General features: G+C 57.8%; 1 protein-coding gene across 1 annotated transcript in view; it reads right to left on the bottom strand.

Moving 5' to 3' along the window:
* Positions 1 to 20403, bottom strand: part of SLIT1 (slit guidance ligand 1) — a 67692-nt gene extending 47289 nt beyond the window's left edge. The window contains exons 1-4 of the mRNA XM_064463970.1: positions 20059 to 20403; positions 7517 to 7588; positions 7132 to 7203; positions 6416 to 6487 (exon numbers count right to left, since the gene is read on the bottom strand). Coding sequence (XP_064320040.1) covers positions 6416 to 6487; positions 7132 to 7203; positions 7517 to 7588; positions 20059 to 20258 — 416 coding nt within the window. The 5' untranslated portion in view covers positions 20259 to 20403. The remainder of the gene's footprint in view (positions 1 to 6415; positions 6488 to 7131; positions 7204 to 7516; positions 7589 to 20058) is intronic.
* Between the last annotated feature and the right edge of the window lie 2195 nt (positions 20404 to 22598).

Genomic DNA, 22598 nt, shown 5'->3' with positions numbered 1-22598 from the left:
GCACATTTGTTTCCCTGCGTCTCCTTAGAGCTGTCACGAGCCACACTGACTCTTTGTTCTCGGGGGCTGCAGCGAGGCCTCCCTTCCCCCTCCCCATCCCCCCAGCTGGTGGTGGTGGTGGTGGGGGGTGTCTTGCAGCATAAAGACCCCGCAGCAGCCCCCAGCCAGTGGTGTAAACATTCTCCCCCTCCTGATTGGTATTCGGGGGGACGCATCCCAGCCTGGTGCCCCCAGCCCCACTCTGTCCCCAACAGAAGGGGCTTTGTCACGGAGTGCAAGGGGGTAGGGCACCCGGAGTCGAAACGTGGGCATGGTGACAGCGGGGACACTTGGCCCTCGCCTGATGAGGGGAGGAGGATGCTGCTAGAGGGGGCAGCTGGCACAGAAACAGGGGATGGATGCTGGGGAAGGGGAGGTTTGCTCCAGGGGGGCTGCTCTCTGCTCCCGACCTTGGCACCTTGCTCTTGGACCGCAGACCTCCGTGCAGAGACACCAAGAAGCAGCACGTACACATCTATGCAAAGAGCAAAGCAGCAAAGGAGCACGCACCCGGGGAGCCGAAGCGACCATGCTCCAGCATGGAAAGATGAAAACACAACGCTGTGCCCATAGGCTCCTTCCCACACAGCAGCTGCAGGTACCAGGTGCGCACCGACCTCGCTGGCTGCAGAACGAACACAAAACCTCACTGGAGGTAGCGAACATCAGCCAAAGCCCCAACAGGAGCGGCCATGGGAAGACGGGGCAGCTGTCTGGCACAGGAGAGCCGGCATGCAGCCAGAGCCAGCCCACCACTGCAGCACGATTTCCAGGGAACCAACGCACAGGCAGGCACTAAAAATCCTCTGCCAGATCGAAACTAGGGTTCAGGCAGGTGAGTCCCCCCGGCTGCGAGGGGAGCAGAGCTGCGGCACCCACATCCCCTGGTGAGCATCACCCCCGCACCTCCCATCTGGCGCCGGCACAGCCACCGCTGCGGAGGTGCAGGATCACTCCTCTACCCAGCCACCACCAAGCACGCAGTTTTTGTACCGACGTTTCTCCATCTCCTCTCCCTTTCCTATCTGGGGGTTTTCCCGGTGCAGTGCCAAGAGGAACGGTCACTGGTACAGTCTCGCAGGCAACACCTCCCACGCACAGCCGGCCCCATCCGAGCGGGGCCTGTTTTGTTATTCTTTTCTCCGACAGCTCCTTTTTCACTTGTCACCCTGTTTTGCTACTACTCAGCTCACAGCTTCCTCCCGCATGGATGTGGTCCTCTCCTTGAAGGACGTCATTTGCATTTTCTCATGTTATTTAGCACTGCTCCGTTCTCCTCTGCCTGCTTTTCTAAAGGCAAATTAGGGTTGGTTTGGCCAGATGCAGGGATGGTGCGAGGAACCTGCCCCAGAGCTCACTGGAACGTAACCTCTCCTGCCTGGGCAGCACACCCAGCTGCAGTGCTCTGCAACTCAGCTCAAAACTCCCTCATCACCCAGATCTTTAAATACCCCTGGTCCAGAGGGGTTTGGATCAGCGCCAGTGTCTGTCTCGACATTACTACTCCTCTGCAGGCTCCGGCCACAGGAGGAGAGTCTCATAAGAGAGTGACAATCCCCACAGCTCTTACAGCATTTCACATGTCACCAGCTCAGAAAGCCACTGGTCCTGATTGAGATGTTAACGCTCTTTCCAGGGAGCCCCTGCCCTTACAGATGGGAGGGCAGCACCGACGGCCCTTCCCCCTGGGCTTGGCTGCCAGCTCAGACACCGCACCGTCTCCTCCACCATTTTTGCTGGCATGGGTCCGACAGGAACCAACAGGCCACAGCCCGTGTCCTAGATCTTCCTCCTTATGGAGACAAGACCTTTTTCACCCACTCTCTGTTCACCCTCTCTCAGCTCCTACTCTGCTGAGCGTGGAGCGGCTGCTGCAGCTTTCAGTGAGGGAAACCTCTGGGCAGCTGCTCCCGGGGGGTACATCCAGCCCAGATTGCTCCTCCCCTGTGTGAGCATCTCCCCAGAGCTCCCCGTGGCTGAGCACCCACTGATCCTCTCTTCCCTCACACCAGCTCAGCTTCCCTTGGAGAAAACTGTTTATTTATAGCCATCCTGGCTGCCTTTAGCACATTTCGACAGCCCACGTCTTTGCCTCCCTGACGATGTGCCAGCAGTGTTTCTGTTCTCACCCTGCTGCTATGGCCATCCCAGCCTCCTCATATCCCCCACCCAGGACCCCCAAAGGGGCTTAGAAACAACTTCAGGAGGAGGTTAAAACCTTCCCTCCATCAGGGGGGAGGTGGGAAGAGAAGGGAGTCAGGGCTACAAAACTCCTCTCCCATCCTTCCCCCATCCCTCCCAAGGGAGCAGAGAGAAACTCAAGGGCTTTGGTCCCCCCTCCCAAGGGAATCCAAGGGCGGGGGCCCTGCTGGCTCAGGATTGATGCTGAAGTGAGGTCTGCTGGCACCAGTGCTGAGCCAAGATGTGCATGGCTGTGGGACACCGGGGACCCACACTGGGCAGTGCAATATCAGAGGTCACCTTCTTGCATGGGTAATTTTCCTCGATGGAGAGAAAGATCCATTTTTTATCAGCTCTCCACCTCGCAGGAGACCTGCTCTTCCCCAGCAAGCTGGGGGGGGGACACTGACTCCCCCACACCCACGACGCTTTGTTCTTCCATCCAGTGCTGACAGTTTAATTAAACCCAGTTTGAGATGGGGCCGCTGGGGTCAGGTGCTCTCCAGTGAAACCTCAGATCAGCACCATTTCCAGCCACCAGGACTGCTTAATGAGTTATCTGCTCGTTACAGTGGATATAAATAAGGGAGGCCATGCGGAGAGTCCTCCTGCCTCCCAGCCCCGCTGCCGAGGTGCTGGCACAGCCCCTCTGCCCCACCATCTCAGACCAAGACAGGCTCTGGGCAGGCGTCAGCTCAATAATCCCAAACACCAAGGGGAGAACATTCCTCTCCAGGCGTCTCACCTCCCCGTGCCCTCATTTGAGATTTGCTTTCCACTGGCCCTTTCCTGCCATTCCCCAGTTTATTTAAGCCCCGACGGATCAGGTTTAACTCAAACCCATTCCATTATCCCAATGAACAAATGCTCTTTATAGCCCAGCTCCAAGTAACTAATTGCAGCTCAAGCCAGGCTGGGAGACCACAGAGCACAACTGACGTAGATTAGGCTTTGACTCAGACTCGGGAGGAGGACAAACAGCTCTTCATCCCGACCCGAGCCCAAGGTCCTCCTCTCTGTGCTTGTGAGATATTTCCATGAGGCTTGAGGTACAGTGGAAAACTGCTCTATGGGTATCACATACCTCACAGTCAACACACTTGCCTTAACCTGCTGCTGTGTTACTGATATGTTGCTGAAGATGCACCAAGGCTAAGGCTAGAAGAGGCTGGACCATCCAGCCCAGCACCCAGGTACCCTTAGAAAGCAACCCCCACTGGTTCCTGCATCCAGCATCCACCCCTGGCTATCTGCTTCAGCTGCCACCCACCTGGCAGACCTGGCAGCCTCATTTCCCAGCTAAACAGATCTCAGCCCAACTAATTCAGCCTATTTCTGCTAATTCAAGACCTCCTAGTATCAAGGTGCGAGGACATAAGGACCTAGCAGGTACCCTGGGAGCTTGAGGAGCATGCTGTGTGTAGCCACAGCAGGCAGGGCATGGGAAAGCCTGCACAGGCACTGCTTGCTGGAAATGGTCTGGAGACCAGGATGTGCAAAAGCATGGTGCCAGCAAGAGCCCTCTCTTCCCACCCCATCCTGACCAGCACGGATCCCAGCCTGCCTCCAGGGCAGGGAGGGGGCACCGAGCCACAGGGTTACCCCAGATCCATTTCAGCAGCTAAATAAGCCTGGCAGAGAGGCTCTGATTTCAGTTCAACAGAAGCTGATTTCAATTTAGCTTAAACCTGCTCCCCACCAACCCATATTCCTGTAGCCTGAGCCAGGTTTGCAGCAATTTAAGAGCATCCTTATGACCTCCCACCCTGGCCAGACTAGCAACGGTGCAGATCCCACCTCCTGCTAAGCCAGCATGACAGTGTGTCTAGACAAGCTCTGCCCTGGGCACCCTGTGCTCTGCTGTCCCCCCCAACCCCCCCAAACCATCCTGGGACATCTCAGCAATGGGCAGCTGCAAGGAGAGGAAACAGCAGGTCCTCCGGCGCACGGGGCTTTGCTGCCCAAACGCAGCACCCGAGGCTTTTCCAGGGCAGCAGCTCCTGATGTGCTCCTCGGGCAGACCCTAGCACTGCACCCCTGCCCTCACTAATGCAGGCAGCGCGTGGGTAACATGCTGCAGAGAGAGACAGCAGGTGGCTCAGTGCATCCCGCTCCCCGATCCTGCAGCATGTCACAGGGACCCTCTGCTCCAAGCATGCATCAAAGCTCCCCAAGACATGCCACTGCCTATAGCTGAGGGGCTGCAAAAATCTGAGCCCACTCACAAAACCCCATATTGCACAAGAAAATCTCCGGGTGCTGGTGTCCAGGCAGCGGTTGTCACAGCAGAGCTGGTCAGAAAACAGCTTCAAGGCAGGGCGAGCAGGAAGAAGTTTGAAACAGTTAAGCAACAGGCAGAAGCTGAAATGCACCTGTACATGACGTGACTGCAAGGAGCATCTGTCTTGCACACCCCTCCTCACTTGTGGCAGCGTGTACAGCCCCGTGCACATTGTTCAAGGGCACGTACAGCCCCGTGGCACGGCCCCGGCTCCTCGTGAGCCCAGGAGCCGTGGCCGGGCACACTGCACAGCCTGCCTGGGAGCCTGTCCTTCTGCATCTCCCCAGTGAATCGTTGGGGTTTGCTTTTTGAAAGAGCCTGGTATTAAAATCTAGGGAATATTAAAAAGGAAACATTAATGTCTGTAAAATAATTATCTCAACCATGTTTTTGTTATGCAATGGGTGACTGGAGGAGGATGGGCCCTTGCTGGCACCACGATACAGCACAGCTGAGCTCAACAAATGCCATTTGATAATTAATTGAACGCCTGTGCTATCAGCTGCCATTACCTAGGCCCATCTTTGGCACAGGTCCACCGTTTCACACATCCCACGCTGGCAACCCACACAGCGTTTTAACCCTTCATTACACCGCCTCCGGCTGGACTCCAGGACCGACTCCCTGGCACTGGCGGAAGACACTGGCATCACCGCTGAGCAAAACGGCTCAGCCGCAGCCTGCCTGCATGGGCAGGGCTGCCTGGCCCCAGAGATGGCCGTGCCTCCCCTGGCAATGTCTCAGCCCATTCAGTTGTTTCATCCACTCCTACCCTGCCCCAGCAGGGACCTGGCATCTTCATTTCACAGCTGAGAAATGGAGATACAAGGTGCAGTAAACAGAGAGCTCGTGTCCTGGCCACAACAACCCTGCTCCTACACATGGCAAATCAGCCACAGGGCGCAAGCATCTTCTCTGAGAGACGGGGAGCACCCAGCCCCAGTTTGGCACACACCCTCTCCTCCTCACAGCCCCCTTCCCAATGTTTGTGGTGCCTGACATAGCTGAAAGCCAGTAAATGCTTTGTTAAGAGGATTTCCTGCAGTTTGAACAATGCTGGCACTGCCAACGGCACCACTGCCCAAGCAAAGCAGCCCCAGGCAAGGGAAAGCCAATACAGAAAAAAGAATATGTACCAAAACCCCAGCATCCCTCCCCAGGCAGCCTGCTGCTGCACAGAGGGAGGAAGAGCAGAGGGGTCTGCAGAGCTGGGGCCTGCACAACAGACAGTCCCTGGGGGAGTTTCTGCAGGTGCAGAGGGGCAGGCAGGGATGGGGGCAGGCAGGGATGGGGGCAGGGATGGGGCAGCAGGCACAGGGGGCTGGATTTGCCCCAGGCAGGGCCTCCCCCTCCTTCCCCAGGCTGCTCCAGACACCAGCAGAAAGGCAGCTCTTGAGCAGGGCCGTGGGGATCTCTATGCCCCACAGAGGTCTCTGGGCAGGATGCAACCCCCTTAGGGACATCCTCTTTCACCCTCCCTTCATGACCAAGGGCACCCCGCTACAGAGCCTTCCGTACCCAGAGAGGAGGCTGCAGGGCTTGTAGCACGTCTGCAACTGGCACCATGCAGGCACAGCCCAGCTCGGCCACGCCAGCCCAAACTGCCAGCACCTCCTTCCACATCCCCATGCGCTGCAAGGACCTTCAGCACAGTCTTTAACAGCGCCGGCCTCAGGTCTTCTGCAAGGCAAAGCCAATTCGCTGCCATGCTGCATGCTCGGGGTGCATTCCCCTGACACGTGCTAGGTGCTCACTGGGACAAGACACCAGTAATCACCAGCACAACCCCCCAGAAGCAGCACCCTCCCAGGACATCAGTGCCCCTCCAAACCCCATGGCAGCCCTGAGCAGCTCTGCAAATGAACCTGCACCACGGCCGAGCAGGGGAGCCCTGCTGGCACAGCGGGTACTTACAGCCGTGACAGTGCCTGGTTGTTCTGGAAGAGGAGCTCGGGCAGGGTGTGCAGCTGGTTGCGGTTCAGCCGTCTGCAGGGAAAGAGGAAAGGGTCAGGGTTTCAGGGGCAAAACCATCACCTTCCCTGCACCCAGCTGGCAGCTCTGGGCACAGCTGGGGTGCTTTGGCTCATTCAGAACAGCCATTAGAGCTGAGCATCCCACTCGGTGAGGACACCACTGGTCTGCTCACAGCGCTCCCAGGCAAGGGCGACCAACGGGGCATTAATAGACTTACTCACAATATTGTAATTACATGCAGACAGGACTCCAAGCTGTTAACTGCTGATTGCTACTTAACTGCGCTGTTAACCTGCTGCTCGCTCAGCTCCTCATATCTGCTTGAGTAGCTCAGGATTTTTAAACTGCTGAGCTATTTTACTGAGTACTGGACTGGAACTTATGGCTCCCTTGCTAACACACAGGACACAACTGATAACAGTGAGAGTGATTTGTGTTTTACCTGTCCCTCACCTCCAAAGCATCAGAAAGGACTTTAAGATCTATAGGAACAGGTTTGCTTCCCACACTGTAAAATACTGCCACCACGCAGCAGAGAAGCTCTTTGAAGTCAGGTGGCTCTGATATATTATGGTTTAAGGCAAAAAGGAAAGGCTGCTCTCTGCAGCTAAATCCCACGGCCCCTCACAGACCCGCCTCCACGCCTGGACACTCACAGCCGCTCCAGCTCCTTCATGTCATCGAACGCCCCACGCTCCACCGTGCTGATCTGGTTTTCCATCAGCTGCCTGTGGAGAGAAGGGGTTGACTTTCCAGAAATGTGGTCCCCAGCCACCAGTCTCACTGGTGGGGTCCCCAGTGCTCCTTGGGACCCAGGGCCACCTTGTGCCCACCATCCCCTCAACAAAACCTGGCCTCTCTCTCCGCACACCCTCCCAGCTGGAAGCCCACCATGCTCAGCTCAACACAGATGCCCTCCAGCCCCACCAGCAGATGCCCACCAAAGGGCTCAGCATTATCTCTACCAGCCCCAGGAGGGGTCATAAGCTGAGCACGGCACCCGCCAAGGCCGGGGCAGCTGGCCTCTTGCTCGGAACTCACAGGACGCGGAGCTGCTTCAGCCCAGCAAAGTCATTCTTGTTGATCCGTGTGATGTTGTTGCCATTGAGCTCCCTGCGGAGAGAAGAGGCAGAGGTCAGCAGGGAAGCAGTCAGGAGGCAGCCAGGCACCTGGGCTCCCCAGTGGCTCCCTAAAAAGGGCAGGGAAGACCCAAAGGACAGCACCGGCCACTGCATTTCTGTGATCTCTGCTGGGAACAGCAGGGCTGGCTGCTGGCTGCAGAGAGGACCCTCAGCCTCAATGGCCAGCAGTGCTGGGTGCACAGAAGACTGGCTGGCCAGGAGTGTGTAAGCTGGCAGGGGCTGCCCAGCTTCCCCCATCTACCTGTCCCCACACTGGATGTCCTCCTCAGGACAGAAGCCCTAGAGCCATCAGCAATGTAATAAGCAGGCCAGCGATGCCAGCAGCCACCTGGCTGGATGTACATCACCCCACTCTGGAAATGCAGCAAACACCTGGTAAGGCCATCCCAAACACACAGAGCCCCTTAGAGAGGGCAGGGTTAATAAGAAAGCAAACAACTGTCCCCAGAAAAGCAGGACCCCTCCAAACACCCAGCTGCAGGTTACTCACATACATCATGTCTGGTTCAGCTTGGAACCTTACACCTTCCTCTGCCCTGTGCCACCTCTGAAACACCTGCCTGGAGAATAAGCCACACTTTGAGAAACACCTGCATGGGACCAGCTGTTTCTCCTGGCATTGCTCCCACGTGCAAAAGCCCTGGGCAAGCACAGGGACAGGCACCCCAGCCAGAGGGGAGATGCCATCTTGGCTTTCTCACCCTGTTGGTGGCAATAAGGGTGGGAAGTTGCCCATGGGGTGCCTGCACCCACCTCATGGCTTCTGTCCTGCCCAGGTTCTGCTCAGCACATGGGCAAGGTGTGCCCCACTGCCAGACCCACACGAAGCGGGGACTCTGCTCCCAGGCTGCCAGCTGTGCCTCCCTGGCTCTCTCCACCACGCTCTCCAGCATGCCCCTGCTAGGATTATCTTGCTTTAAAATATATTGAGCTGGAACCTGCAGATATTTTCACCTTGCAGTCTCAGCTTTGCAGTGCCTTTCTGCATTATGGGTTGTAAGCACTGCATGGAGAGAGAGGGTCCATTGGCCCTGGGACTCACAGTCTGCAGAGCTGGGGGTCCCTGCACAGCACCCCATGGGCAGAAGAGTCTTCCCCTTGGCAGCACAGAGCATGGCAGTGTTTGCTCCTTGCCATGAGGCCAATCCTCCCACGGCACGCCCTGGGGATGGAGGATGCCCACGTGAATGCGCAGCCCGGGGAGGGCTCCCACGCTGGACACCCACTGCCTGCACTGAATGCAAATGCAGAAGTAAAGAGGAAACAAATAAACTACAGGAGGGGGAGGCGGTCAAGGGGAGGACGAGCTGCTGGAGCCAGGGCACGGTAGAGGCAGGAGGGTGCCACCCCACAGCAGGTTGCGGTGCCTGGGCAGGACTCTAGCACCCAGGGCTCTATAATTATCCAGCCCCAGCAGCAGGGCTGGGGAGCAGGAATGCCCCACCTCACACAAGGGGCTGTATACAAAGTCCACAATTTCCATCCAGAGCCAAGGCCATCCTCCACCAGGCTCTGCGGCCAGGCAAGGGGCTGAGGTCAGTGGCAGGCTGGCCCAAGAGCCACCGAGCAGCATGTACAGCCGTGTACAGCCATCGGGTACAGCCAGAACAGCCGCGCACCCTGGGGTGCTGCCATTGTCCTGCTGAAACGGCTGATAATGGCTAATGAGTTCCAGCTCGCCATTATAGCCTCATAATTACACCGCTATTCAGCAGGCGAGATTGCCGGGCTCCTGCCATTATCCAGCCGTGTGTGCCTGTGTTGGGAAGGAGGTGGAGAGAGCAGTTACTAGGACACAGATGAATGTAAGCGGGGAATGAATAGAGGTTCCCCAGCCCCTGCGATTAAACTGAAACCCACCCCTGTCTCGCCCAGCTTCACGTCTACCAGCATGCAGCGCGCACATCTGGCTCCTGGGGATGGGGCTCCAGCCTGCAAGGTGGCACCCTGTGGGGCTCAGTCCTGCCCCTCTCCCAGCAGCAAAACCCACACCAGCCTGTAAATCCTGGGCACGAGGCACTGGGGTGGGTCATGCGTTTTAGGGACATCTGTCACCGCAGGAGGGGTGGCTCAGTACGTGCAGATGTGTGTGCCCACCTTCTGATTGACCACAGCTCTGGAGCCAGCTAAGGGCACAGAGAAATCCCAGCTTCAGGTGTGATTTTCTCTAGATGTCTAAAGGTCCTTGCCAAAGCAGATCGCTTGGGAAGCTCCCTGAGGCCAGGCTGGAGGCCAAGCTGCAGGTAACGGCGCCTGTCCCAGCTCCTGGCAAGGGAGGGTCCCCAGCAGCACTCCCACGTCACCTTCTTCTAAACATACCTACCATTAATCTGGCTGCAGTGTGTAAGTGGAAGTTAGGAAATCCCCGGTACTGCAGAGAGAGCAGAGGGGCTTGATTTTAAAACTGCTCAATCTGAAAGCCAATACTTACACCTCATCCTGCAAAGCCCAAGGAGGGCTCAGACACCTCTGGGGTCCTTTGAGCACCAGCACCCCAGAGCCTTAGCCAGAGGCAGAGCACAGTCAAAGCAGCACGGAGACATGTGGAAACACCAAAGAGCCATGGACTGGTCACAGCCAGTCCCTCCACATGCCAAAATCAGGCTCTGCCATCTCTCCCAGGCACCTTCCAGGATAGCACAGCCGGAACCCAAAGACTTTTTGGCACAAGTCGGCACAGGCAGGATGCACTACCCTGGGGCAGTGACTGGGGACATGCCTTGCTGGGGGGCAACTGTGCTGCCCACCCAGCCCACATCAGCCTCCGCTCCCTGCGTGCTCACTGAGCATCTTCAGGGTGCCCCAGGACTGGGACTGGTGGCAGTCCCCGAGCGGGGCAGTGTCCCAGGGCCCCTTCACAGCCCCACTCCCTCGGAGACTGGCCCTGTGTGCTCCCTGACAACTGCTCTCAGCATCCCCCCTTGCCTTTGTTCGGTTAAATGATGGCCTTTGCAACCAAGATGGGAATGAAAAACAGGTAAGGCTTATTTGTAAGGATGCCGAGGCAACACTGTTATTTAACTTCATGCCATTTTTTACCCTCTAAATCCCCTTCAGTTCCTCATGGAGATAAATTACAGTCTGCTGTGCCCAGAAAGCTGGATCCCCGCTGCTCAGCTGCTCACCCGCTGCCTCCGTGCCCTTTCCTAGTGAAGCAAAACACCCTGCCCTGCCCCATGCAGCACAGCTTCGATGAGGACTGATGTGTCTGGGGAGCTGCCTGGCAGATTGGTTGCATCTCTGGACTACAATTTGAAAGAAGAGATGTGGGATGTGCGCTTTTGCTGTTAATCCATAGGGTTTAATGCCAGAAAGCATCATCGTGTTCATCCAGGCTGCCCTCCTCTCCCTCCCAGCACCCCAAATCTCACACTGCAACTGGAGAGGCAACGAATTTTTTATTTGCAACCTTCAAGTTTCAGAACCTCCTTCCCATTTCTCCCTGGGAAGAGGAAAGTCATTAAAACAAGCAGTCCCTCTGCTATGTTGCTTGTGGATCATCCCACTCCCAGATGGGATGTCTGTGTTGCAGCAGGGTTCGTTAGACTGGATTTGCATAGTCTGGGTTTATATTTGGTTTCTAGCTTTGAATGGCTTATTCCACTCCCAGGGGGTATGATGTGTTTTTTCCCTTTGCAGGGTTTGGAGCTACACTAACTCGGTAACAACCTCAGAGAGTGCAAATGCTGAGAGGTAATTTATTAAATACAGCCAACATGAGTGATATTTCCCTGGGCACTGATTTATCAGGAGCGGGAAGGGGAAGGAGCGACAGCACAATCCCACTATCCATACTCTGTTGCAAAGCATCAGCTATTCAGCACGCGCGACTCCTGTCCTTGTGCTCCGCTCAGCTCAGCTTTCCCACTGAGGCAGAAATCCTAACTGCTGTGCTCCCCAGACTCTTGCTTTTAAGAAGGCAGAGGGAAAGTCTGTGACACGAAACTCTGCATTTGCACCCACAAGCAGAGAAATGTGTCCCAGCCCTGTCAGCACCAGCACAGAGCGGGCACACACAGCGCCTGGCTGTGCCAGCAACGCCTGCAGCCAGCTGGGCTCCTGCAGTCCCCGCTCCAAGGACTACCACCGCCCCGCTGCCCAACGAGGCTGGCATTTGCTTTGTTGGTGTGATGCAACCATAGTCCTTGTCACCCTGCCATTTCTGCCCTTGGCTCAGAGTCCTGGTCCCTGGGGACCTGGCTCCCCTCCCAGTGGCTCCATAGCCCTCATCCCCAAGCCCTGACCCCAGCTGGAAACAGCAGTGCCACGTAATAATCAGGGAAGCGCAGAAATTAAGGCTGCAAGGTCATGCACCCCACAGCAGTATCCCTGCAGCCCTTCATCAATCCTGACAGACACGTACGCGGCTCCTTCAGGGACAGGGACTGACGCTCCCCTGTGCCCTATTCCAGCAAGTCACTGTTCCTGCATAAAGACCATTTCCAAAACTCTTTCCTGAAGCCCTCTTGCTGCAGATGAACCCCCTCCCTGCCTGCCCCAGCTACCACACTGCAGAGACCAAGCTGCTCCCCTGCCCACACATGTCCCCCCTCCCAAACCCATTCCCCCCAGTAAGCCCCCAGCCCTACAGGCACAGCCTCCCTCCAGGTCTCTCTGCCTTGCTGGGGCAGGACCCGCTCAACTCTGCTCCCATCCCACATCTGTGCTGTTGGTGATCACCTCCCACCAAACACCCTCCTCAAGTCACCAGGCAACAGCATCCTTTTCGTCAGTCCACTCCTCCTGTTTGCCAAGCCCACTTAGAAATCTCAGCCTGCCCTCCAGCCCTCTTGCATGTCTCCCAGCCTGGAGGCATCTGCAAATGTCATAAGTAGCTTGTGTCCCATCACGCAGACTGCTAATGGAAACATGGACAAGGCTCAGACCCCAGACTGACCCCTGCACTCAGCACTGGGGGACAGAGCAGCTGCAACCTTTCATCTTACACTTTTATTGCACTTTTCAAGTCTTCTCAAGATTTCACCTGGCTGCTTGAACATAATTGAGCCTGAGCACAGGCTCGCTGAGCTGCCCAAGCAGTGAAAGGCAGGGCAGAGCCCTTCCCAGCCTCGGGAGAGCTGGTCCCTTCCAGCGCCAGCACAGAGGGATGCCCACCGCATCCACCAGCTCCCTGCAGCCCATGGGTGCATGGCTGGCTGCTAACTCCATCCCCTCCAACGCGGGTATGTGGTACTGCTGCCCGCTGCTCAGGGAGGGTGCGCTGGGCACCCACACACTGGGCTGACACAGCTGCACAAGGGGCTCAGCACCTTCTCCTCCTTTTCCTTCCCATCCCTGCCCTGACCAGACCCCTCAAGGAAGAGCAAGGGTGCCCACAGTGTTCAACAAAATCCCTTTAAGATTGCCATACACCCCCGGGTGAATGCCTTGCCAGCATCCCCACTACCAGATGCCTGCAGGGTGATGTGCCCAAAGAGGAGAGCTCCAAGAGCAGCTATGCGCTATTTGGGCTCATCCCAGAATAACTGCCCTTAGCCGAAGAGGAACCCAACCCCAAGCATGGCGTTGGCCCCCAGAGCATGCACGGAAGGCTCTGTAAGCTTTTATGAGGTACTAAAGCAGGTTAGCATCGCAATAAATTTTTAAGCATTACAAACAGCATTGATTGTGTGAGAAACGGTGAGGATCCGGAAGGCTTTCTGCTTCTCCTAACTTCTCTCTGGGGTTTTCATGCCACAGCCATTAGCTGCTCGCAGTCAGGGAATGCTTTACGCTCACGCAGCATCATGGCATGTCACCTTCAGGTTAAAAATAAATAAATAACCTCACTCAACCCCAGTGTGAAACAGAAAAGGCAGCAAGCCGTTTTTGTTTCATAAACAGGGAAATTGAGGCTCAGATTCACCTGGATACCCTCAAAATTAATCTTTTTGTGCTGTGCTAACTAGCCTAGTGAGGAGTATCGCTGTTCCCATGAATCCTCTGCTTCCCAGGGCAGAGGAGGCAGCCCAGCCCTCAGGCTTCGTCCTGCCACTCAGCAGATGAAGGTCCCATCCACCCTGCATCTCCCTCAGCAAACCCCCTTTGCTCATCCCTCCTGCAGCAGCTCACAGCAGGGACAGGAGGACAAATGCACCCAAACTGCTCGGTTATGAATGCCTGCTCAGCCCCAGACCAGCTGGCTCTCCTGGAGCATCCGTTTTGAAGCTGGGGCTTCCTTCTACTGAGAAATATCCAGGGCCAGGAGCTTGCATCTCTCCCACTCTTTCTGCCCAGGGCTGCTCCTCGGCTGCATCGCTTGAAAAATTAATCTTCTCTTTTTTCTGATCTTCCTCCTCCTAGCAGCCTCTCTCCCCCATAGGACACTTGCCTCTGCTATTCTGAGCAGCAAGTGCATCCAAAATGCACAACAGGAAAGCCGATACACAGCACAGCTTCAGAGCCTGTATATGGCACGGAGGCCTGAGATGGTCCCAGAGGGGACAGCCTGGGACCGACCCTGCACCACCACCACAGAGAGGTTCCCTTCATCCCACTTCGTTCCCTTCCTGCTCCCAGCAGCACCACAACCCTAATGACCAGGCTCCAAAACATCATCCCCTCTCTTTGCCCACATTGCTAATTGCAGCCTGTCTCGGTACAGCAGGAAAACCTCTGCTCGCTGATGCTGCCACTGCAGCCATCCCTGGCTGTCCCCCGAGTGGGGACAGAGCACAGGGGCCAGCTGCTGGAGCTGGCCATGGAGCTACTCCTGCTGGAAGCCTGCCGGGGAGCAGTGAGCTGGGTCTGACATCCCCTGGGATGGGGCCATTTGCTAACGCACAACTGGTTTTTATTGTGTTTCAGAAAAACACACACAGAAACATTGCTTTGCCTTTCAAGTTTTATGAAAGGTTGTTTCAGTAGCAATAAAGATAAAGGGGATGCATCTGCAGCACTAAGTACCTCTGGAGCAGGCAGGGAACCATGAAAGACTTGGATGAGAGACAAAGACAGGCTCCTTGGTTGCCCACCTCACCCTCCTGTGCATGCACACATTTACGCGTCCTGCTCCAGCACTCACCTCACCCGCCTGTGCCGGCTCCCAGGGAGCAAACCTGAGCAAGGATGGAGGAAAATCCCCTCTCAACACAGGGTCATGGGCTCACACACCCTTCCCCAGACGGGTCACCCTTTCCCTGCCTGCACTGCCTCAGTGGCACCCCGAGTCCCCTCTGTTCCTCTGGGTTGCGGGGTCTGCTCCCAGCAGGATTCTCCCAAGCATCCTTTGCATTTTATAGCTGCCTCGCTCTTTTGGTGGCCAGAGGTTCGTTTGGAAACAATGAAGTAGGGGAGCATGAAACTCAAAACAAATGCACGTCCCACAATGAGCCAGCTAGACAGTTTCAGCGCATGCGTGTGCAGGGGGTGCTATCCTGCACCAGCGCCACTGCCGCCGTGCCCAGCACACAGCAGCCACAGCGTTGGAAGGTGCGCACAAGAGACCCACAATTAAAGCCGAGCACAACTCCCCCTCCTCGCTCCCACCTCAGCAGTGAGGAATTGCCAGCAGCACAATGCATCACCCCAGAGGAGCAAAGTGGCAGCACATTTAAGGCAAAAATATCTATTTTAAAGGATGCAATAAAACAGAGCCAGGGAAGGGTTTATAGGGAAGAAATTGCTGTGCAGGGTGAGAAGTGGTCACCAGAGGCCAATCTGCCCGGCTTTATTGCCTGTTACCAGTGACTTTTCCCAATCAGGGGACAATAGATCCTCCGCTATCAGCCTTGGCTCCAGTCAATACAAACACGACATAGTTTTTTAAACTAATATTTTTCCAGCATGCAATTCCATGGAGAGTGAGAACGCAGCGTTACCATGGCAATATATAGACAGCATCTGCCTTGGACGTAGCTGAAGGGAGAAATTGGAATAGAATTGCAAATTTCCTCTGTCCAGGAAGACTCCCAAGGAAGCCACCACAGTGGGCTGAGCAGGCTGCCTTCCCCAGCTGGCCCGCATCCTTCCAGTGCCCAGCACTGGCTTTCCTGAGAGCTGAGGGCAGCGGCACTGGCCGAGCACTGCCCTGGCTGGAAATTGCTCCAGCATCCCACCCCAGAGCTCTGCAGAGCCTGTGCGCTCCTTCGCTGCCCCTGCAACCAGCCTGCTCAGCTGCAACACCAAAAACTTGCCCGGGCGCTCCAGGAAAGGGAGAAGTTGACCCTCCCAAGGTGCTTCCTAAGAATTAACGTTCCCCAAAGCACCCCAAGGAGACACAGCACGACAACTGGTGTCGAATACACGAGTGCTGCTGCGATACACCGGCCTTGCTGCTGCAAGACATTTTGATTAACCGGCTACAGGGAGATACATGTGCATGAATTAAGCACACGCTGAACAAGAGCTTGCTGCTCTAATTTCGGCAGGGGACGGTTAGGCAGTGCACGAGGGTGCCTCAGGTGTGGCTAGCCTGGCATTGAGCTCCTGTAGCCAAGGACTGGAGCTCAGCTCCCCTTCCCTCCGCCAGCAAGCTGGGTGGAAGAGCACCCAGACAGTGGAGGCAGCATAGCTCGCTGCAGTCTGGATGGGGCCCACTTCAGCACAGGCAAATCCCAAGATGGGGGAACAAGGCAAATGGGAGCCCCATGCAGTTTTGAGGACGGGGACCCTGGGAGAGAGAAGAGGGAGCCAAGGGGGATGCAGTGATGGGGACCCCCAAACCCAGTTCTGCTGCCCCCCACGTTGGGGTAGAGGGGCTCAGCACAGCCGACAGTGAGATGGGGAGCGTTCAGCCCACCGGAGAGGAGGCAAAAGGGGTGAGTGGGGCAATTCTCAACTGTCAGCTGAAAACTTCAAAAGCAGGAGCAAGTGCAATGCCATGAGGCTCAACTCAACCCCCATGAGCAAAGAGCTGGGCTGGAAGCAACCATTTGACAGCAGCAAATTTGCACTGATCCTGCTGGCACAGTGAGGGTGACCCAGCTCCCCACCAGCCAACAAGGCAAGCTGCTTTTCAGAGGCGCTTTCAAGGAAAGACAGAAAGAAAAGCAAGCAAACAGGGAATGGAACCGTGCCCTTCTCCCACAGCTCTCCTCCAGTAGCTGAGACCCAAGGGACTCCTGGGAGCAGATAACACAGTAGTGCTGGAGGATTATCACCCCATCCTGCCTACACTGCCTCCAGGACCTGTTCTATCATGCTTGCCAGAGGCGTAGGCAGGAGCACAGGCAGACATGCAAAGCGCCCAGAGATTTTGCTGCTTCCCCCCTTGCTGCAGATAAGCCTCTCCGCTTGGTGCCTGATCCAGGCAGGGGCACCGCTTGCTGTTTATGTTGGGTTGCAGACTAGAAGGCACTTAGGGAGCAATGTGCTGCGGCCATGGTGCCAGGAAAGAGGGGTCCCCTGTCCCCCCATGCAGCCATGACTCATAATCCTTCCTCATCACATCTCCAGTCCTTACCCTGCACCAACAACATGGCACTGCCACGGGGCAGACATCATGGGAAACCTTCAAGCAGCAGTCAGGATGATTTCTCCCCAGCCTGTGATTCCCCAAAGTTGCAGCGACTCTGCGAGGCAAATAATTCCCTCTTCTTCAAAGGAAAAGGGTGTGTTTCAAAAGCGATGGAGCTCAGACCTTACCACAGGATGCTGCTGAGTCCCCATGATGGCTTTCGCAGTGCTAGCACATGTGGCTGCAGGGGCAGCACTGCCCTGTCCAGAGGTTTGACCCATGCCACCGTGGGGCTCAGCCAGCTGGGAGGCTGGAGAAAGCCTGGAGCCTCCAAACACCATGCCAGGCTGCCCTGCAAGGCTGTGGGCATGCAACAGGTAGGCAACATGACAGCAGGGACACCACTGCTCACCGGCACTGTGAGATGCATGGCAAGGTCGGCATCACTCACACTGCGCATCCCAGGGCTTGGGAAAAGAAGCAGGCAGCGGAGGGCACTGCTAGGGTGTTGCTGGCTTCCCAAAGAAAGCCAGCCCCTGGAGACAGTGAGTCCCAAGCACAGACCCTGCTGCAGGCTCCCCTGTGCTTGCTGGCTGACCCCACTCCATCAAGCAGTGAGAAGCTGGAGACTGCAAGGTTTCAGTCTCTTTACAGGGAACTTGAACTCATTTATGATCTGTTACAGCAGGAATTCACTGCTCAGAGATAGACCTGCTCGGCACAGACACCCTCAAGCACCTGCAAGGGTGTACAACACAGTGGGAAGTAGTTATCCAGCAGACAACACCCACAAGAGAGCAGCATGTCTAGCTCAACCCAGCCAGCAGATCCGGAACCGGCAGCTGCATGAATATACAGAAAACCCAATGTGGCCGAGCAGCAGCGGCCACAGAGGACCAGGTCAGTGGAGGCAGAACAGGAGACAGCAAGCAGGACCCGCTGCCAGAGGGGGACAGATGCCCTGTGGGGCAGAAGCAACACCCACCCAAGGGCATCCTCCATCGGCCCACTCCAGCATCGTCTCGTCTGAGTGGTGCTGAGCACCTGCCGGGTGGGCAGAGGCAGGGGCTCGCTGTTGGCGTTCCCCCAGCACCCTGCAGCCAGGTGCATGGACAGCAGATGCTGTGGAGCCCACTGAGTTCCCCGAGGGGTGGAAAGGGCTGCTGCAGGCAGGAAAGGCTCTGTGCAAACCTTCTCTCAAGACCCAGGCATAGACGAAAAGGGGATCCTGTCTCGGAGCTCATAAACTGGCTCTGTGGGACTGCAGCTTGAAGGAGCCTGGTTGCTGGGCTGGGTGATAATCATTTGTATGAGGGTAATTACAGCAGGAGAAGAGAAAACTCCACTAAAGCGGTGTCCCGCAGAGCTCCCAGTGCTGCACGCTGGGTGCAGCCCTGGCAGCTGCCAGGTTGCCAGCAGTCCCTGCCTGCGGGGTCTCTCCCCAGCTGCAGGCAAAGGGCACATTCACACTCCAGTAACCAGAGGCAGTGCAGCACTGGGATGGGAGGAGCCCCGTGTGTGTGGCTGTCCCGGGACGCATCCTGCCCTGAGGAGGCGGCAGCCAGACGCTTCCCTGCACTGCAAGGGGGATGTTGGGGCAGCCTGGCCCCACAGCCGAAGCTGAGGGCAGGGGGGTGGGGGGGTGCTGCTATGCCTCTAGGCTCCACCACAGCCCCTGGGATGGGGTACCCGCTGCCCCTGAGTGGAGGGGAGAGGCTGGGGACAGCCCTGCTTTCCTGCCGGGACTGGGGACACCTGCACACTGGGAACCTGCCACCAGCAGCAGGTTGGACACACTCAGCTGATGCCCCTCACCCTGGAGTGGGAACCTGCTGCAGCCACAGGGCCACCGGGCGCTGAAACCTGTGCCAGGCGCAGCAGCAAAGGGACACCCTGCTCAGGGCACTGCAGGAGCCCCACAGCTGGCTGGACCGTGACTATGCTCCATGGGAGAAAAGGTTTCCTTATGTGGTCCAGCCAAGAGACCCAGGGACCAGCCCTGGCACCCCTGGAGATGTGGCAGGAGCTTTGATGAGCAGGGATATGCGGGCACAGAGGACTGGCAGGGCTGGGTGAGCTGTGTGCACAGCTGTAGGCTGGTCACACTGGCAGGGTCCTGAGAGGAGATCAGGGGAGCAGGGCCTGATCCCCAGCACGATGTCCCCAGGAGGGCTCCCAAGGGACAAAGGGGTGCCCAGCACGGGTAGGGGCTTGGGGTGGTGGGGACCTGCAGGCAACCCCTCCGGCTGTGCAGGTGCCCCATGACAAGTCACAGCAGGAGCGGCCACACACCTGCGTGTGGGTGCCATGGGGCATGCAGCCTCACACACGCAGTCCATTCCGGGCTGCCCCAGAGCAATGTCCCTCGTGGAGTGACCCAGGTCCCCAGGCACAGCTCTCATCCCAACTCCCCTCCGCGTGCTTGCACACACACTGGCACGCACCAGCTCTTGCACATCCCTCCCACAGACGAAGGGTTGCACTTGCACCCCACCCCAACGGGCTCTTGCACACACACCGTTCCCCACCTCTCCGGGCTACTGTACCCCACCTCAAGGAGGGGATGATGCACACGCACCCACTGAACAGGCTCTTGCACACATGTTCCTTGTACAGGCACTTTTACACACACACACACACCCACACACACACACACACCCCGAACGGGACGCTACACACGCGCCCACCCCACCAGGTTCTAACACACACACCCCTTCTGGGCAAGCTTTCGCACATACCCCCGGGCATTTGCACAAGCCTGAGCAGTCATACACATCCCTGCATCCCCCTTGGATGGGCTCTTACACACACAAACAACCCCCACACCCAGGCATGCTGTTGCACACACACCCCCACGGACGGACTCTTGCACATGCATCCTCTGACGGGCTCCTGAACACTCATGCCCCCCGCTGGGCTCTTGCACACGCACCCCTCAGGACAAACACCCTGCCCCGAACCCCGACCCGGGCCGTTGCGTGCCCGCCCACCCGCGCCGGCCGCTCCCACCCGCGCCGGGCCGGACAAAGCCCCGCGGTACTCACAGGCGCTCGGTGCCGCGGGGGATGCTCTTGGGCACGGCGCGCAGGGCCGTGCCGTGACAGTCCACGGTGGTGCCGCTGCAGGCGCAGAGCGGCGGGCAGGCGGCGGCGCGGCCCCGGCACAGCGCGGCACACGCCAGCAGCCAGGCAGCGGCGCGCAGCCCCCCCGGGACCCCCCCCGCCCCGGGGACCGGGACCGCCATGGCAGCGGGGTCAGGCGGCGGGGCCGCTGCGCATCACCGGCCAGCGGGGTTAGGCTGGGCTCGGCAAGGCTCGGTACGGCTAAGCTCCGGGGCTAGAGCCCCGCCGGTGCACGCCCGCCCGCCCTCACTGCCGCCCCATCCCGCAGCCCCGGCACAGCCTCCGCGCTGGCTCCTCCCTCCCGCCCTGCCCGCCCCGACGGGCCCCCCCCCCCCCGCCGCCGCCGCCGCCGCCCCCGCCCCTCCCCGCGCCCCCGGCACCGGCACCGCCGATCCTGCCCGGGACTCCGGTACCCGGAGCCGTCAGGGCTCTGCAACGCCCCGGCCGTGCAGCAAGGTGGGCTCCGGCTTGGTCCCCCCACCCAGGACGGCGGGGTTGGCCCGCGGGGCAGCCGCATCCCCCACACCGCGCCCCCCCGTGAGCTGGCCGGGGTGCAACAAGGCGAGGTGTGGGGCGTGTGGGCAGAGGCACCCCGGGGTCTGGCAGAGACCGGAGGAACAGTCTGCGAACCGTGCGGCGGCAGACAGAGCGTTCCCACTGCTCCTCAAGGGGTGCCAAAAGGGTTTGCGTCCCCCGGTGTGCTCCAGGCACCCTTGGCCTGTCTTGCACCGGGCAGCCCGGAGCCCCATCCATCCCCATTATCCAGAGCCCAGGCAGGGGCGTGGGGACCTGGCAGCCTGCAGGGATCACAGGGCAGCCTGGAGCTCCTCAGCCGGGATGGTACCCGGTCTGCTCATGGGAATCCTGTGGCCAAGCTCCCCGGCACGCAGCGGGGACTGGGGCATGCACCTCCGCCGTGCTCTTTGCTCTGCACTTGCACAGCAAATCTTAAAACTCCTGGCTGTGACATTAGCTATGTCCCTTGCCCCTGCAGGGGAATGTCTTAAGAAATAAAGTAACCAAAACGTCTTTGTGGCCAACCTGCCAGGAAGAAAGAGCCAAAATATACCTATTTCAATGCAAAAGGAAGTGATGCCAAGAAATCTTGTGAACTTGGCCCCAAACGGTTGACATCTCAGAAATGTGAACATTGCATTCATTTTATTACCTTCCATTTTCTTTCCTGAGGTCTGCAGATGCAAAGCAGGATGGTGTAACCAGGAGGGCTGGTCATCCATTTTATTAATGACACCTGAAACACTTGTAACCCCATGGCTCCAAGAATGGGCTCCTTAAGAAAAACAACAGGCATTTTGAGATGCCCAGCAGAGCCCTGGCTGCCAGCAACAACCACCGCAAATGTCCTCCTCGGAGAGGAAACCCATGGAAGGAGGGGAGGTGGGAGCCTGCCACATTGCTCTGGCAGCAGCAGGAGGGGTGCGTGAGCACAGACATCCCACCGCACATTCATTCCCCCAGCCAGCAGGGTATTTGCAGGGACAGTGACAGGTCCCCGGGGGCAGGGGTCCCTCTTAAATCAATGTCCCTTGCTTACGGTTCTCCACAAGCGCCTTAATCAGGGTGAGAGGCAGGTGTCTGCAGAGGGTCTCACTCTGGCAAGGGACACCTCACACACGCACACACACGCACACACACGCTGCACCAGCTTGGCCCAGATCAGCAGCCCTTTCCCATCCCGAATGCAGGCTCCCATCATCTGTCTGCATTTTTGTGACATCTCCTTCCTCTGGCCCCAATCCCAGGAGGAAGCTGTGCCTGAGATGGATGAAAGGGGTTTGTTCCTTGTTGCTACCCAGCAGCCCTGACAGCGAGGAAGATGAGCTGCTTCCCAGGACTCTGGGAGCCGAACGCTCACTGGCATGACTTCAGCAGAGGTGGCCCCGCAGCCCGCCCTGGGGCTCCCCAGGGACACCCTGGTGGCAGTGGCACCACAGAGCATCCAGCGGTGCCCTGTACCAAACACTTGCTGAGGGGGTGAAGGTTGTTTCCTAGCAGCTCAATGTTGCCCAAAGCTGGCCATTACCAGTGCGATGCCAGTGACCCCCTTCCCTTCCTCCCTCCCTCCCTCCCTCCCTCCCTCCCTCCCTCCCTCCCTCCCTCCCTCCCTCCCTCCCTCCCTCCCAAACTCTCCCTTGGCCGGCAGAGCAGAGCCAGGTCTTCCTAACCTGCCCTTTACCTTTGGCAGGAAGGCAGGAGGGGGGTGAGGGATCTTGTTTCCTCCCTTTTGCAGGCACTTGCCCCAGGCAAATCCTCATGATCTGCAGAATAAATAGGCTCTCTCCATCTCTGTATCCAGCTGCAGCAACACCAGGTCACTTTACAGCCAGGCGGTGGTCTCAGCAGAGGGAGTAGCTGGCGGGGGCCTGCCTGGAGGCCACCATCACCTGCCCCAGTTCCAGTGGGAGTACAGGGCTGGGTCGCTGAAAACCCCATTTCAGGCC

Source organism: Phalacrocorax carbo, chromosome 12 (genome assembly GCF_963921805.1).
Source record: "Phalacrocorax carbo chromosome 12, bPhaCar2.1, whole genome shotgun sequence".
Classification (NCBI taxonomy): domain Eukaryota; kingdom Metazoa; phylum Chordata; class Aves; order Suliformes; family Phalacrocoracidae; genus Phalacrocorax; species Phalacrocorax carbo.
This window is presented reverse-complemented; position numbering and strand designations above follow the sequence as displayed.